Here is an 18,409-nt window from a genome sequence, read left to right on the forward strand (position 1 = left end):
CGTTTTAAATTTTACTAAAGCAGTTTCCCATAGCGTTATACTTGGAGTCTTCTGGCAGTGGCATTACAGGGCAGGGGGAGTTTGCATCAGGTCTCGTGGATGTAATTTACTTCTGATTAATCAAACTCACCATGAAGGGAAAATGTGTCAGTTTGACAGATGTACTACAGCATCACCAACAAGCAGATTTGGTATAATTGACATAGCAAATTTAAGCTAGAAAGGTGGACACCACAAAATGTAAGTAGAACAGGTTGACTGAAAATGTATTTAATCTGAAAGCACGCAGATAGAACTGAGTCTGCACAATTGAATTATTGCAAATGCTGAAAATCCAAAATAAACACGTTGGATGTGTTTGTGTGAGGTAACAACTGGGAGAGAAACGGAATGTTTTGAGTTTGAGAAGAAAGATTGTTGTCCTCAATTAACTCTTCTGTTTCTGTTCTTAGTGACTGGCTGACCCTTTTGCATTTATTGCTGGGTATACCCAGTCAGCATTTTTTTATACGGAGCTATACCCAAAACCTTTTGATGTAGTTATGACCTGGACTAGTCAGATGAATCAGTTGCCCAGTAATTGTGTGGCAACTTATCGAGAGGCATCCTGCGATACTGGCAGAGAAGGCTCCAAACTTGTCTAACAGACTTAAAGGTTTTCACTTGACTATGAGGATATTGGAATCTCTGCCTGTAGTATAGTTCAAACTGAAAGGGTCAGCCCTCACTTTTTTAATGCAGGGGATACTCAGTGTAAAACAGTAACCCAGAGATCTTGGAAATAACACAAGAAATGAGTTGGCAGATACTTGCAAAGGGGCAGCTGATGGTCCTTAATTTTTGTAACCTGCCCGATGAGAAGAACCTTTTCTGACTCCACCGTTGTGTGCATTGTAGTATTCAAAATTAATGCCTTGGTAGGAGATCTGATTTTGAGGTTCATGGTAGACTGGAGAAGCTCCGGTTTGCTGTAGTACTTCATTGATTATGAATGCTCATTTTAAAAGTGTCAGTTTCATTTTTGAGTACGGATATTCGTTGTCTTTTGTGCTGCTGATCAAGGCTGAAAACTTTTTTTTTGTCTGAAGGCCTCAAAACCAAAGCCAAAACTAAAAGCAGAAAAGGAAAATGATCCTGCTGGAACCAAAGATGGATCTTCTGAGGGGCCGAAAAAGGAAAATAGACTTTTAAAGGAAGAAAATATCAGGTAAATGTTCAGTTTGTTTTTTGATAATGTTATTTGCTTTTGTTCGTTTTAATAGTCATTTGGTGCTGTGAACTTTCCTCAACCAATTCTTAAATGATTCAAGGTAGATACTGTAAGTTGCTGAAGCTTCACACTAGTGATGGGGTTGATTGAATGGAGGAAAACCAGAGAGCATGGCTCGTTCTGAGTAATATCGCTTAATCTTGTAATAAGCACTAAAGCTTGTTCTCTTTGCTGCCAAGCATGAATGGAGCTTGAGATGACTGCCGTCTGTCAGAATAATGTTAATTAAGTTCAGTGCTTAGCACAGTGCGGTTGTACTCATTGGCTTGGCTTAATTTTTTTTTTAGTCGTGAGAAACAACGACTGCTGAAGTCTGATTTGTCAAGGGCTAGTCCGTCACTGGTTCGCTCAGATGCTGAAGTAAATGCTATTGGAAAAAGAACAGTGGTCAGTAAACAACTGTCAGATGTTGAAGACAGACTCAGAAAACACAAGTAAGTTTTGGTTGTGCTTAATTTTAAGTGAGCTTTCTTTTGCCTGAACATCAGTAAGGAGTACTGGACAAATTGTCTTAATAAACTTTTGTATCACTGCAGTCTACCTGACATCCTGAGACTGACCAGACCAGCTATTTTTGCCAATTGGGTAATTGTTGTCTTAAGACAGAGCCCATTCTATTTTTCCTAAAATAGTTTCTTGGGATTTTTATCCATCTGAAAAGATTTTCTGTTCGGGTTCTTATACAGCAACTTGAATCTGTAAGCTGACGATAATCATTTGCGATTTCCCAGGCTCTCTGTTAAGCATCTCTGGCAACCATCAGTTCAGTTTGAACCAAAATGAGTGCCACCTTCCTAATTTGATACCTGATAAAAATTTTTTTTTGGTATGGTCCCCAAATACCTTACACTGCTATATTAATAACTAGGATCATTCATTTGTTTCTCATACTGAAAACAGTTGCAGAGCATCACATGTTTTGGGTTTCACTGTGACACAAGTGTCAGAATAGGAAAGGAAAATTCAAGCAAGATTATTTATGTCTCAATTTTCAAAATACAACTGTCTTCAATGGGACACCTCTCCACCTGTTTTTTTGTTACCTTTTGAGTAGCTACTGCACTCTTCAATAGCAAAGTACGGCATCCTTGACACAAAACTGAAACCCACACTAATTATGGAGTTTACTTGAGATTTATTAATTAACTAGGTTGTACCTATGGTAATAACTTGAATTTATGCCGGTGTTCACTGTTTTGCCTTAAAGATATTAAGGGCACACAACATCCACTCTACTGCTTTGGTATTAATCATTTAAAAATAAACTTGTGTAAGATTTTGATTTGGTTTTTATTTTAGTTTCCTCTTGACAAAAGATGAATCTCTTCTATCGAATTTGTTACAACAAGAAGCAAAGAAGAAAGAAGCACTGCGTCAAGCTGAAGCCAAATATGTGAAGCACAAAGAACAGTTGCAGGCAGCTGAAAAGATTGTGAATGCTAACAGAATGCTTCTTAAAAAGCTTCAAGAACAGGTAGGCAACATTAATTCTAGAAATTTCCATTCCCTGAACAGCTGCTAGTAGAGACTATTTTTATTCTGTAAGTTGCGTTGGTCCATTTTTTAAAAAAGCAGTTATTCTTGATTGGGAAATAGTGCACTTAGTCTTTAACCTGGTCCAGGTAAGAGGATGGGAGATCAGTTAAATTTGCTCAGTTTCTGTGCTGAAATGTCTCTGTTGGAATATGGGTGTAGTCACAATTGTTCCACTGTCATGCACTTCTTTCACATTGTCTGCTAGTGTTTCCGTGTCGCAGCTTGGAGGGAATTGAGAACGATGGCAGAGCAGTCTCCTCGAAGTATACTCCAGCAAGACTTGTATTTTGCGTAAAGAAAATGAAAAGCTAATCAATTCTCTCCCTTTTGTAGCATATAGGATATGAGTAAGACACCTTCCAATCTTAGAATGGGAATGGCATGTGTCATTTTGAAATGCCTTAATGTACATCTACAGCTAAGTAATTTGGAACTACCATCTTTGTTAATGTAGGAAGATGTAGCAGGTAATTTGTATACAAACTCTGAGGTGATCAGCACTTTCAGTGATTGTGAGGATGTTTCCCCTTGCCGGCAAATCTAGAAGCTAAGGGCACAACGTGAAAATATTTTCCCACTTAAGATTGAGATGAGGAAGAATTACTTTGAGAAATGATATCTGGAATTCTCTTCCTTAGAGCAGTAGAGGCTTGATAGGTGAATGCATTTTAGCTGAGTTGGTTAGAGTTTTTTAGCAAAGTCAAGGTTCAAGGGCAGGCAAGAAACTATAGTAACACAATCTGATCAGAATGCCATTAATCTTATTGAATGGTGTAACAGTAGTTTGAATGTCCACTCGTTTCTTGGCTTTTGTTCTGGAATCATAAACGCAACCAGGTTTTTTCTAACTGAATGGAGAAGTTTATCTGTATTGTAAAATAAGCAGAAGAAGATTAATCTCGCCTGATCTTGATCTTACTGAAGAGGTAGTTCCTTACTGCCATGGTGGGGTTTGAAAAAGATTGTGTACCAAGTCTTGAATTTTTTCATGTTTAGTGCATTGCAGTTTTATATTTGACCAGTTCTCTCACATTTGAGCAATATTAACGGTTTTGACAATGACTAATTTTCTTCCTTGCCCCTTAGATCCATAAAGTAAAACATCGAATACAAGTTAAAAAGAATTTATCAGTAAGATATGAAGAATTTGCAAGAGCAAAAGCTGTTGCTAGTCAAGAAGTGGGCAAACGTAAACGTGAACACGATTCATTTGTTGTAAGTTGACTGTTTGAAAGAATTCACAGAATATGGACTTGGCTGACTGGTCTATGTATTTCTAATCCCTGACTTCCCTTATGAACGTAAGATGATATTTAGCTCACTTGAATACAACTATTTGGCTTGCTTGCCCATTTCAAAGAGCAGTTTTAAAGCATTCCATTGCTGGGATTCTGAAACCTCCAAGCCAGAGCAGGCATGATTAATTTCCTGTCGTGGCTCCTTATCACCAAATTTAGATATACTGCATCCACCAGGTCACCTATAATTTTATTAGCGACATAGTAAAACGAGAACTAAGCAAGTTTGTTAAACCGTGAGGTATGTGTCCGTGTTGTGTCCCTGTTTTACCCCTTGCACCGTTGTTAAATAGTGGGGTGACATTTTCAAGCTTTTCATCTCTGGAAAGCATTCAGAATCTACAGGACTTTCAGGATATGATTTGCATGCAACACCAATCTCCATTGCAGCACATGCACCATTCTGGATTGTAGACTGAAGTCTTGGGGATTTATCAACTTTCAGCCCCACTAATTGATCCAGTCTGACTAGTTTAGTACTGTTCATTCACTTCAACTTCATCCGTGTAGTCACTTGGATTTCTAATTCTGAGAGATTTTCTTGTGTATGTATTACATAGTGAAAAAAGACACAGTTGTCATTAGTTTTTGGCCATTTCCCAATTTCCATTATAAATCCTTCTGACTGTTGAATGAACCTTCATTCATCTTAACCAAATACTTTTCCGTTAAGCACCTATGGAAGTTTCTAGTCAATTTTTGTTTTTTGCTATATTGGTTTTGCATTATACCTTTTCCATTCCTCTATCAGTTTCTGCATCCTCTTTATATTCTCAAAACTTCCCAGTCCTCAGATTTGTGACTATTTTTGGACAGTTTCAGTTATGAAGTAAAATTAGATACTGTATTTCTTGGAGCAGAGAACAGCGAGCTGTGAATGAAATGTATACAATTATGCGGGGCATAGATAAGGTAGACAAGAAGGAATGTTTCCCATTGTAGGGATCGATTGCATGGGTGCCTAAGTTTAAGGTAAGGGAAAAAAGGTTCAGAGATTTGAGAATCGTTTTTCGTCGAGGGTGGTGGAAGCCTGGAACTTGCTGCCTGTGAAGGTGGTAGATGCAGAAATCATAAAATTTAACAAGCACATAAATGTGCACAGTGGTTACAAGGCTGTGGGCCAAGTGCTGGAGAATTGGTGCTTGTTTTTGACTGGTGCAGATTTAATGAGCTGAAGACTTTTTTACTATCTGTTGTGGACCTCTGTGACTCTGACCTCTGAACCTTTTTTCATTTTAATCTTCCACAGTCCTTAACTTGACTGAACTTGAGTTTGTGCACGTTGCAGAAATATAGTTGCTGTTCAGCCATAAATTCTCTAAAGACTGTCATGTGTTTGAGTATGGATGTGCTTTTCGAATATAATTTCCCCAAGTTAACCCACCCAGCTTCAAATATAATTTCCCAACTCAATTAAACAAACCCCCGGCAAGCATAGTGTAAATGGTCCCCTCATCCAGGTAATTAAAACTATGGTGAATAGTTCATGCCACAGTACTGATTGTGGCAATCTGCTAGTTGCGGTTTACCAACCTGAAATCTGCCCATTTTTCCCCCAAACTGTTTTCTGTCAGTAAGCCAGTTCTGTTTGTGTATCGTGCTAAATATCGTGGAACGTTATCTAGCCTATTCAAAATAATGTACAGTACACATCTAGTTTGTCCTCTAATTCACTGTCCATCCTCAAGCATTCAGATTTATCAGAAACCATGTCATTTTGACTCTGCTTGATTGTATTGGGATTTTAAGTATCTGGTTTCTTGCATTTTTCCTATCATGTTAGACTAACTTTGTTTTCCTGCTTTTTCTCCCCTTCTGAGAGGGATGTATTAGATTTGCAGTTTTGCAATTCACTGGCACTTTTACTGAATCTAGGGAATTTGAAAGATTGCAGCCACCGCATCCAATATCTCTTGCATTTGCTTCGCTAACTTGTGTTTTCAGATAAACCTGTTGGACTAAACCTGGTGATTGTTGACCTTGTCCAACTCAGTCCAACACCAGCACCGTCACATCACTTTAATACCCTAGGATGCACTTTGTCAGGTCCTGGGGTCTTGTTGGTTTATTCCCATCAGGTTTCCTGGTATGTGTTTCTGTTTGTTTTCGAGTTCCTCTATTTGCTTTTCTTGACAGTTTTTGGGTTGCTCTTTGGCCTTTGACTTCTGAAGTCAGATACAAAACACTTAATCAAAAGTCTGCAAGTTACTTGTTTCCTAATATTTCCATATTTTTGACTTGTAGTGGATCAGTGCTTCATTAGGCTGCTCTTCTTTTAACCTGCACAGAAAATTTTATTGGCTATTTCTATTCTCACATTTTTCATGCAATTTCTCTTCTTCCTTTTACTGGTTTCTGAAATGTCTATCTCTTAGCAATCGTTAAATCTGGCAGCATTGGACATCTGTCCTTTGATATCAACTTTAGCTTCCTTAGTTAGCCATGGCTGCAGCATCCTTTTTATATAATTTTCCTCAAGAATTTTGGTCATACAAATGCATAATAAATGGATACAGTGTGTAATACAGCCGAAATGTGTCTTGGACTTTGTCACCAAATCTGCTGTAAGATTTTTTGAGTAATGCCACAAACAACAGGAAACCCCCAATACTGCATCAGTACTTTGCCTTGTGTCTTCCCTATATTTAACGTTTGCATTTGGTTTTAATCTTAGTTAAATTATTGTTTTGCGTTCTCATGCAAAAGTTGATAGGCAGTGTTTGGTCTAAAGATGTAATTCTTTGCTCCAGTGCCTTATGATGCGGCCTGAGAGTATAGATCTAATTCATTCTTCCAGATGGCAATGATATGCCTTGAAATATTTTGTCTACTGTTCTTGTATACTGTGAAATGAAAATTAATGTGGTTTAGAACAAGTAACTATTTCCTCAAGGTTTTTGTTTGATATTTATTATTTTGAGAGGATCACATTTTTGCATTTCTGGCATAAGGGTCAAATTTATTCTGTTAAACCTTTCACACTTAAAAAAAATTTTTAGAGGCCTCTTTACCATGATTAGTATTTGATTTTAAAAATAACTTACTTTCAGGCTAACAAGAATATCCGGTTGGATGGCTCGTCTAAACGTGTGGCAATCTTAAAGAAACAATCTGCTGAATATATAGCTATGGAGAAAAAACGTTTGCAGCAACTTGAATATGAGTATCGGCTAAAGATTCAAAAACTGAAGGAGGCACAGGCCTTAAGGAATGCCGGGCAACCTGATTTGCAAGGGATAGAGGAAGAGCATGCATTTGTGGTGTCCCAGCCTTCTCTCCATGACCTAACACAGGATAAACTTGTTCTTGACACTGAAGAAAATGATGCAGAAGATGAAGTGCAGTCCCCATCTCTAAGGGAACGAAGGAGGTCATTCCGGGAATCAAACTCTTTTACCAAGCCAAATCTCAAGCACAAAGATCTAAGTCAGGGGAAAGACACTTTGAACAAACCTATGAAGAAAAGCTTTGATGAACCTGAGCTGTTTCTTGGGCTCAATATTGACGATCTCAAAAAGCTTCATGGAGAGGCTGATGACTTGAAAACATTGCTTCAGAAAACTTCACTATCAGTGCCTTCCAAAGAGAAACCTGTGTATGGCCAGGTTAGTAGAATGGAATTGATGTCTGTAACTTGAAATAATGCAAAGAACTGCAATTTTAGGAAGCTCATCAGTAAATTTGATTTTCCTTTGCAAATTAATAATAATGACATTAAATGCAAGGAAAATCTTTTATGTAGTTCCTTTCATAAACGCAAGACATCCCAAGTATTTTATGACCATTAGTCACTGTTGTAACATGGGGAAGCTAACGCCCGATCTATGCACAGCAGGGTCCCTTAAATAATTTTATAATGACCCAGATAATTTCCTGTAGATGTTGATTGACTGTTAAAATAATGACTGAGTTATGTATCTGCTCTTAAAATTATTAGTATCTTGTGATCTGTAATGTCTGTCTGTCAGAGGTTTGATTTAATGTCTTGAATGAAACTCAACACCTTTAGCAATAGTGTGTTTAATAGGTCTTTATCTTTGCATCTATTGTGTGGAAATTGAACTCTGAACTTTGATTTGGCAAGTGCGAATGCTATCCAGCAATCTAAGGCTAATGAGTGATTGTAAATTTGATTCTTTTTTTCTGTCAATCAAATTGGAAAAGTGCACATTACTGCTTGAATGATTATGCTGAATGTACAATCTATTATTAGCGAGAGAAATGCTACCTAGACATAGTTATACAACACAGAAACAGACCAACTTGTGTACGCTCACCAGATATCCTGAATTAATCTACTCCCGTTTGCCAGCATTTGACCCCTATCCCCCTCAATTCTCCTTATTCACATACCCATCCAGATGCCTTTTAAATGTTGTAATTGTACTAGCCTCCACCACTTCCTTTTGGTAATGTACTCTGTACACGCACCACTACCACTTCTGTGAAAGTGTCCTTTTATATTCCTTTTAAAGTGTTCCCCTCACTTTAAACCTATGCCCTCTAGTTTGGACTCCCCTATCCTGGGGAAAAAGACCATGGTTATTCATACTATCCAAAGAGGTTTTTTCATAAACCTCTTTAAAGTCACCCCGGAGGCGCTGATGTTCCAGGGACACAAGCCGCAGCCTATTTAGCTTCTCCTTATAACTCAAACCTCCAATCCCAGCAACATCCTTAAATCTTTTGAGCCCCCTCAAGTTTAACAACATCTTTCTTCTAGCACAGACCAGAATTGAATGCAGTATTCTAAAAGTGGCCTGACCAATGTCTCGTGCAGCTGGGACTTGACGTCCCAACTCTCTTATATTCAATACACTGTCAATGTGTGGATGTACCGATTAGAGAAGGAGCAGAACTTGACCTGTTGGCAAATAAGACTGAGGAAATGACTCCAGTATCAGTTGGGGAGCACTTTGGGACCAGTGATGATTATTCTGTTAGTTTTAAAATAGTTATGGAAAATGATAAACCTGATGCAAAAGCTAAATTCTGAATTGAGCGAAGATCAATTTTGAAAATATTAGGCAGGAACTTTCAAAAGTTGATTGGGATTGCTGTTCACATGTAAAGGGACAGTTGGAAGGTGGAACAATTGCAGAAAGGGGATCGAGAGTTCAGAGTATGTGGCTATCAGTGTGAAGGGCAAGTCTGGAAGGTGTAGGGATTGCTGGATGACTGGAAAATTTGAGGATTGTTAGGAAATGGAGGTTATGTATATCAGGTATAGACAGTTTTGATCGAGTGAATCCCTAGAACAGTATAAGGGCAGTAGGTGTATACTTAAAACTCAAGGGCAAAAAAAGGGACATGCAAAAGCTTTGGCAAATAGGGTTAAAGAGAATCCAAAGAGATGCTACAAATATATTGAGTAAAAGTGTAACTCGGGAGAGAATAGGGTCACTTAAAGATAAACGAGATCATCTGAGAGTTGAACCAAAGGACGTGGGTAAGATACCAAACAATTATTTTGTGGCAGTTTTTACTGTGGAGATGTCCTAGTGATGGAACTCAAGTAGGCTTGTGTTGCCTTCTGATCAAACATTATATCATGGTCAGAATATTCCTTGCATGTTTATTTAGACTTTTAAATGAAAATTTTTAGGATTTGAAGTTAGCTTCCCCAAGACAGTAAGTTGCAAGTATAAATATGCATTATTGTGTATGGAATAAGTTGCCAGAGGAAGTAGTGGAAATTGGCACAAATAAACATTTAAAACGTGTTTATAAATAAGGGTTGAGGGATATGGGCCAAATGCTGGCAAATGGGACGAGATTAAGTTTGGATATCTGGTCGGCATGGAAGAGTTGGACGGAGGATCTGTTTTGGTGCTGAAGATCTTTACGACACTGCTGTCCTCAAATGCTAGCGTTCACAACATGCCCAATAGAAAACCTGGCGAGAATACAAAGAGTTACCATGGTTTACAACATATGCTAGTATTTTAGAAAATGTTTTGTTTACATCTGTTAGGTACAGCAAACCTTGTTTTAACTGGCCCCTTCGAACTGGCTATTTTGATAAACCATAAATTATATGCCTCAAATACCACATATTTACTGGACTATCATAATGCCTTCAATGTCCAAGTAGTCTGCTGAGGGGGTGAGTGAGATGGCTGTTGGCTGGCAAAATTGCATTATTATTGGTTTATCCTGTAAATAACGTGATGTTTATACCCCATGCATTACATTTCTATTACTTAGTATGTCTTTACATTGATTATTTGGACCATTTGATCAACTGGCACTTGCCTGGTCCCATGGTGCCTGTTAATGAAAAGTTTGCTGTCGAGGATTGCCTTCTAATTTGGTATTTACGCAGTTGCAGTAGTATTTGTGGATATGAATCATAAGAGCTAGACATGAAAATCTAGGTAAACTGGAAATTCACATCACTAGTGGTATTGCTGATTTGAACAAGAATTCTGATAGGAAATAATCATGCAGTGACATTTGTAATCAGTGTAATGGCAATTTCTTTGGAAAGGTTGTTGATTTTTGGCTCAAAATTAACATTCATCAGATGTGTTAACTCTATCATGGTACTTTGTTACAAGTAAACTTTTTTCTTTCTGAATATCTCTTGAACTCAGTGTGGTGTGTTTTCAGAATACTTCTGGTTGTAATTGTTGATAAAAACATGTCTTTTACAGGAGATTACTGTGGATTTGGATATAGTATTGGCACAGTCAAGGCAAACGGATTTGAAGCCAACTGCCTTTGGACCGTATAATAGCCCACTTTTAGTCTTCAAATCTTACAGGTATGAAATTTAAACTGATTTTGTTCAATATTCATCGATACTTTTTCTACTTTTAAGCAAACACAATCCTGATAAAATTGTTCAGTTGGAATTTAAAACAAAGATGAAAAATGTGTTTCAAGTTGTGATAAAACAGATTGGTAAAAGCAAAAAGTTGCTAAAGATGCATTTGACCCATGCAAAACGCCTTAGATTCACCAAGACTGTCTGAATTTGGACGGTGGTGAGGAGAGATTTTTGAGGACTGTGCAGCTTTGACTCTATCTGATGAGGTGGTGGAGGTGGGTCAGTTAAAATCTTCTGACAAATTTAAATAGTCTTGTTAGCCAAGTAACTTGGAGTTCTTAGAGGGTAGAGGGAAATGTGAAATTCCAAACACAACTGATCAGCCGTGATTATCTTGAATCGTGGTGCAGGCTTGAGGAACCTGGTATTTGAAGTGCTTGTCCAGATGCTGCTAAAATTTGCAAGAGAACCTGTTGTCACCACCCTCTCAGGCAGCACATTCCATATTTCTACAAGCCTCTAGGTGGAAAAAGCACTTTCAGATCTCCTGTAAACCACTTGTTCCTCACCTCTAAACTTATGCCCCCTGGTCTTAGACACCTCTGCTGTGGGGAAGAGGTTCTCACGACCTACTGTCTGTGTGTCTCATAATTTTGTATATCTCAATCAGATGCCCACCTCAGCTGCTTCTGCTCCAAGGAAAGCAAAAAAACAGCCTACCCAGTCTCTCCTCATAACTGAGACTTTTCATTCTAGACAACATCCTGGTGAATCTCCTCTGCACCCTCTCCAGCGTGGTAATGTCGTTCCAATAGTGCGATGACCAGAACTGAACTCTTTCATCTGTGGCCTAAGAAAAGTTTTCTAACAAGATTTCCTTGTTCTGATCATTAGCCGAAGCTGAAGAAGGAAGCAGTCTATAACATTGTCTTTGCCACCTTTTCTACCTGTCAGGGCTCAATGGACTTGTACACCAAGATACCTTTGCTCAATACTTTGAGTACACAATACCTTCCCTTATTGCTCCACACCCCCAAAAATATATCTGACACATACAAGAATTATATTCCATATTTAACCTGTTTAGTGTGGTTTAATATTTTCAGAAAGCTTTGTTCAATGTGAAATTTGCTTTCTTTTGACCTTGTGTGCAATTGAAACAGCCTAATAGGGTTGATTTACCTTACCTGTACTGAAGTACAGAAGTAGATGTATGCTGATTTGAAGCAAGACTTTTTTAGTTGTTTATTCAGGGAAATATCTGCCTATTAGTTTAACAATTGACAGCTTTATCCAGAAATGGGCTGAATATAGTCAATGACATGTTCTCCATTTTGCATTTGTAACAATTGTCTCTGATAAAATTCTGTGTATTGCATTGAAGTGGGTGCAGAGAACAAAGATATTAATTGTGTTATCCAAATGTTTTGCCAGGAGTGAGGCTAAAGAATCTTGGAAGAGTGCAATTACAGGCTGCAAGCATGAAGAAGGAAATTTGTAAATTCCAAATTTATAAAGTCAGCTTTGTGAAACTGGATACTAAAGCTGTGAATAGTCTGGTTGAGCCCATGACTAGTTGAAAAGAGATTAGAATTAGTGGCCAAAGTAAACATTGAGGGGAAGGAGCAAAGGGCAGTTCTGTTATCAATCCCAGTGTTCAACTGGAAGAAATTGTGACAGATTTAGTTTGGCTGTGGTAAGAGTTCTTTACAATGTGTCCTTGACTTGCCTTCAACAATACCATAAGGTTCGAGTGATAGATATTTAGCATTTAATTAATAATAAATCCGTATCACAGTTGTGTATTAGCTTTTTTAAAAAGCAAATGGGTCATCTTTTAAGAAATGCGGAGAATTTCAGACAACAGAAAATGAGTCAGCACTTGCAGCCTTGTACCTTCGATGTGACAAGCATACTCAATTTTTTGTCGTGATCTCAGCCAGTGCTTATAAACTGAAGTTTGACTTCATCCCTTTGAAGGAGACCATATGTGAGCAATAAATATTTTCTGCATTAAATTTATTCCTGCTTTTAGGAAATTTGTAGATTTGTGGTGGAGAAATGCATTTTCATGGTTGTTAGTCTGTTAGTGTGTTTCAGCTATGTTGCTTAATGTTGAATTATTTTTAATAATTGATTTTATTTGAAGGGGAGAAGTACAGTAATGTTAGTCCCAATTTTTCTATGTTTTAGTCTGAAATTTGGTGCAAGGCAGGTGTATGCCTTAGTTAACATAATTAATAGTTAGATTTAATTGTCGATGTTCTTAATATGAAACTGGTAGATCTGATTATTGCAGTAGATGCACATCTTTTAGAAAATATGTTTATCAAATGCTGTACCTCCGCTTGCTGGAGTATGCACTGTATCTGGAAGCATGTCTGTGCTGACCATGATACCATTCTAGATTAATCTGTTATGGGTACATGGCTCATATCCCTTTTTTTCTCTTCTTATATGTCTGCCTAAATGCCTCTAAATGTTGCTGTTGTATCTGCTTCGACCACTGCCCCTGCAGTGTTTTCCAGGCATCTACTACCCTCAGTGTAAAAACAAAAACTTTCCTCATAACATCTCCTTGAAACAACTATTCCACTCACTTTAAGCCAAGGCTCCCTAGTATTGGACACTTTGACCCTGGGAGCAGACTCTGACTATTAACCCTATTCATGCGTCTATGAATTTCATATACTTTTATCAGTTTGCCCCTCTGGTGTAGGGTTGGGTGGGGAGGTTATCATTGACCAGAAACTTAGCTGCGCTCGACATTTAAATACATTTTCTCCGGAACAGGTTAGGGGCTAGGAATTGTTTGCTGTGCAATTTTGCTATCTCCCCCAACGTCTGACACAAGGCACAAGCCAGAAATGTGGTGTTGTGCACTCCAATTTCTGAATTTAATGCAGCTCCAACAATGCTTGAAGCTTGACACCATCCAGGACAAATACCAACTTGAAAGTCACCCTATCTACCACCTTCAATATTTCCTTAACATGGGCATAGTGGCAGATGTGTGTACCATCTACAAGATGCACTGCAGTAACTCCTTGGATGACACCTTCAGAACTAGTGACATCAACCACCTAGAAGGTCAAGCAAAGTGGTTGCCTGAAACATCACCTGTGAGTTCCCTTCATTGTTAGGCCATAGTCCTGCAACTCCTTTATGAACAGCACTGAGAGTCCCTACTCAAGAACTGTACTGCTTCAAGAAAGCTTCTCCCCCTCTCTGAGGCAGTCGGGGATGGACAATAAATGCTGGCCTAACCTGTGATGTCCATGTCTTATGAATTAAACTGCTTTTGAATAGGACAATTTCACGTAGTTATGATGTTTTATCTGACTGTAAGCATGCATTCAAGGGGATGGGACCAACTACATCACATGGTTTTAACTTTTTAAAAGCTGAGATGATGAAAGATCAGCTCACTTTTAGAAATTGATCATTGGTGTCACAAACAAATTTTAGTTTATGCTTAAACCAGAATGAGATGAGAAATTAACACAGGCTGATAAATCTGCATGTTTGAAATTGGAAGATCTGAAATGCTTTTCAGATGAGGAGATTTAAAACTGAAACACATGCATTTCTTCCTTAATTTCCAAGGGCTGCCAAAGTTCAAAGAGTGTTGTTTTCATATGCTCAAACCTCTTTCTGCAGGTTCAGTCCTTATTTTCGTAACAAGGAAAAACTTCTGATTAGTTCAGTCTCCTACAGCAACTTGATTGACCCCAAACAACGTTTCTGTCGCTTTGATTTAACTGGTACATGCAATGATGATGATTGCCAATGGTATGTATATTGCTTGGTCTTGCATAAAGTTAATTTAATAAAATCAATGATGCAGTGATAAATACTGAAGAATGCCTGTTCTGGCAGTCAGATCTGGCACAAACATCAATAAGTCCAACTATGTATGTTTGCAGAAAAATTGTAAATGGTTTGTCTTTAAAACAGGAATGTTGGAAACTCCCTTCAAATTAATGCTATTTAAAAGCATTTAGTTTCAAGGTTGTTAACAATCAATTAATTCCTTGCTCACTAGAGCATGTTTGAAGTGTACAATACATAAGAATTAGTAGCTCTTCTCCATTTTTACTTAAGGTTTATTTTCTTAATTAGCAACAATTTTGGATTCTGGTTTCGAGCATGCAGAGCCTGAAGTTGAAGGTTTCTTTAGTGGACGTTGACTTATACCTGTTGCAATACTTGGTAATGTGGAGGGGTTAAAGTTTTTAATAAATCTCTTAAAATCTAAAGTATTTTTCCTCTCTAGGCAACATATGAGAGACTGCATTTTAAATCAAGGCCAGCTGTTTCAAGATCTTCTCTCGTACAATTTAGCTCTGATTAAATGTTCAGATTTTAGTACAGATGAAGAAATCAGGGTTGCAGCAGGTAATTAAGTTGCTGAATGGTCTAGATGTTTGTGTATTGTTTTGGCTTTGAACGATGAAGTACTTGTAATGTGACTATGTATGACAGTTAAAAGTGCAATCACCGCATTTATTTCTTTTTGTACTCAAATGTTATACCAAATATTTTAGTTGAAGGTACTGTGTTCTGAAGTGAGAACTCATTACATAAAACTAATAGACTTCTTATTTACATGAAGAAAATTATGTGGATAAACAGTTTGGCAAAAACAAAGATCGTATGACCACGGATGAGATGGCTGTTCTGCTTGTTAGCCAAGTGAATGAGAGCACTGGTCATAGTAAGTGGAAGTTTATTTTCTCACGCATGAGTCCTTCAAATATTTACTTCTGAGCCTGCAAATTATTTTATTTTTGTTCAAGTTTACAGCTTGGTGAAATTTGAGCAGTTAGCTTGACTGTGTACGTCCTGTTAAGATCTCCCCTGAACGGAGTTAAGCATTACTTCCACAGTGATGCATGTTATTTTGAGAACAATGTAATATCATGAAGAATGGACACTTACTTGAATTATGATGTGTCAACCGCGTTCCTACTTGAACAAAAAGGAGGAGTGAGGAGGAAAATGCTCGGGCTCTCATGTGGCTGTAAATGCTGTGGAGATGATCTAAATTTAAACGTGCATTGAAGTTGTTTTTAATTTATTGGAAAATGTGCCACAGCAGAATCAGGCATTTAACTTGGAATTGGTTTGAAGCACATTTAAATGAATTAATCTAGTGCAGCAATGTCAAAATGAGTTTGTGAAGTTCAATATTTATTGTTGTATTTATGTATGCTACTTTTTCAAAACTGATCCACGTTCTTGGTTTGTTGAAGTTAGTTTTCAATGGAATTAGGCTGAAGGATCTGTCCTTATCAATGGTCTGTTTTCTCTGACTTTTGTGTTCAATCTCAGTGAATCTCTGGCACGGCGTGACCTTGAACTCTGTCACATTCACCCTGTGCTCACTTTTTTAAGACAGGAGTCCTCTTCCTGCTGTATGCACTCTTACCCCATCTCCATAACTCTTCTTCCCCCTGGACCCAACTCTAGCTTCGAGCTTGTATTTGATCTCTTCGTCAAAAACTCTCAGTCGCATGCATCATCTTAATTTGTTTGCTCCCCCTCACCATCCAGATCTGTTTGCTTCTGACTTTGCACTCTTCTCTCAGATTTAACCTTAACTTTACCCAGTCTGCTGATAAGGATGTTGCTGTTATCACATGATGTGTTGGTCTTCACCTTGCACTGTATATTCAGGTGTTGCTTCTTGTTCTTGTCTGGGGAAACAAAATAGTTCAGTTTTGCTTTTGATTTTCATCCTTCTCTATCCTTCACCTGAGCCATCTGACTCTTCGCTTCCTTGACATCGATTTCTGGGCATTTCAATCACCAAAATTCATCATAATCAAGGCTTTCATACTTACTTTGACTAGACTTGCTCATAGCCTGGTTCCTGTAGGCACTCCATTCCATTCTCGCTGTTTTTCCCATATCTGTTGCATTCTACTGATTGCACATCCCACATTACACAGGGTCGGTTTTGCATGTACTCTCCTTTTTCAACCGAGGATGCCCCTGTGGTTGGGCCCTCAGTTTCTCTTTCCTGCACCACTTCGTCATCCATTTTCCCCCTCTGCAAGAGCAATTTGATTCACTTGTCCTCATTTTTCACTGTACTAGTCTGCCATTTCTGCCACCTCCAGTACAATGCCACCACCGATGCTTCCCTCCCCTCCCACGTCAGCATTTTGCAGATGTCATTCTCTTTGTGACTTCCTGGTCTATTTTTATGCTTTTACACTTGCTCATTTCTTTCTATCCCACCACCCAACCCTCAGTGTCCTCTCTCATCCGTGAGTTGCTTTAAGGTCCAGTGGATGTCAATCGACATTGATGCATGTGCTTACAATTTTGGAAGCTGCTGCAGCACCACAAGCCTTGGATGTCTGTGCACTGGAAAAAAATTGTCAGGATATCTTCACCCCTGTTCCCCCAAACTCATCTTCCTGTGCACATGCAGAAGGTGTATACTTGCCCTTTATCTTTTCACTTCTCATTATTCAAGGGCCCCAAAAAATTTTCAGCTAAAGGAGCAGTTTATTTGTACTTTCAATGTTGTCAGTGGTGGTCGGCTCCACGTTGGCATGACCAAATCCCGACTGGGAGATGGCAACAACTTGGCTGTGTCTGTAAGAATGGTCCAACCTCCCAGTTGCTTGTTACTTCAGCATGCCATCTTGTTCTCATGCTAATATTCCCTAGCCCTGTTGCATTGCTTCACTGAAGCCCAAAGCAAGCTGGGGAAACAGCACCTCATTTTTCACTTGGTAGCTTTCGGACCTTGATGCTGAGTTTAGCAACTTCAAAGCGTGAATGTTTTGATTTCTTTGTGTCTTGTGTGTATAAATTTGTTTTAAGTAAAGCTGATCTACTTCAGTCCTGTAGTTAGTTTTTTATGCTTTGGGCACACTCTTGTCTGTCCAACTTGGTCTCCTTGTTTTGTCAGCAATAGCCTTCTTCAGATCTGAAGAAGACTCTGACTAGACTTGGAACATTAATTCTGTTTCCCTCCCCACTGATGTCAGACTACTGAGTTTCACCTCGTCATTTCAGGAATGATTTTAGAAATTGTCAAAAATGATATATTTGCAAGTTAAAAATGTAGTGTGTAATTTTTGTTTCAGCACCTCCTTTTACAACTTTCAAAGACAGAAGGAAATGGAAGCCCCAGATTTTGAGAAAGCAGTTTTCTGAGAGTAGCACCATTAATGGCAGCGATGATGAACAAAATTCTGGGCCAATAAGCTATGGTATGCATCAGATTTCTGTAGATAGCTTAGAACTTCTTTTTTAAAAAAAACTATTCAAAGTTGTTTTTGCAGCATTTGGACAAAGCGATCGTTATCCATTCTGAATATATGGGCAACTGTTCTTTGAATGAAGGTGGATCATTGATAAAGCAGTATACAATTGACATGGTTCATCTGTTCAGTTTTTCATTCATGGTGTGATTTTCATAGCACAGTTCTCCTCCATGTCTTTTGTTAGTAGATGGTCTTGATAAGTGGATAGTGTTTATTGTATAAATTAAATTTTCCTTTCACTGCAGAT

At 38.3% G+C, this 18,409-nt stretch overlaps 1 protein-coding gene across 3 annotated transcripts in view; it reads left to right on the forward strand.

Annotated features, from left to right (window-relative positions):
• LOC125460954 (zinc finger C3H1 domain-containing protein) overlaps positions 1-18,409 on the forward strand; it is a 66,418-nt gene that overhangs the window by 21,871 nt on the left and 26,138 nt on the right. For all 3 annotated transcript variants that reach the window (XR_009446894.1, XM_059652482.1, XM_059652483.1), the window contains exons 11-20: positions 1,089-1,207; positions 1,558-1,704; positions 2,570-2,744; positions 3,893-4,021; positions 7,155-7,709; positions 10,761-10,870; positions 14,537-14,668; positions 15,153-15,274; positions 15,492-15,593; positions 17,983-18,108. Coding sequence is in view for 2 of the 3 variants with exons in the window: in XM_059652482.1 (XP_059508465.1) it covers positions 1,089-1,207; positions 1,558-1,704; positions 2,570-2,744; positions 3,893-4,021; positions 7,155-7,709; positions 10,761-10,870; positions 14,537-14,668; positions 15,153-15,274; positions 15,492-15,593; positions 17,983-18,108 (1,717 nt within the window). In the remaining variant the exon portion in view is untranslated. The remainder of the gene's footprint in view (positions 1-1,088; positions 1,208-1,557; positions 1,705-2,569; positions 2,745-3,892; positions 4,022-7,154; positions 7,710-10,760; positions 10,871-14,536; positions 14,669-15,152; positions 15,275-15,491; positions 15,594-17,982; positions 18,109-18,409) is intronic.

Source organism: Stegostoma tigrinum, chromosome 18 (assembly GCF_030684315.1).
Source record: "Stegostoma tigrinum isolate sSteTig4 chromosome 18, sSteTig4.hap1, whole genome shotgun sequence".
NCBI lineage: Eukaryota > Metazoa > Chordata > Chondrichthyes > Orectolobiformes > Stegostomatidae > Stegostoma > Stegostoma tigrinum.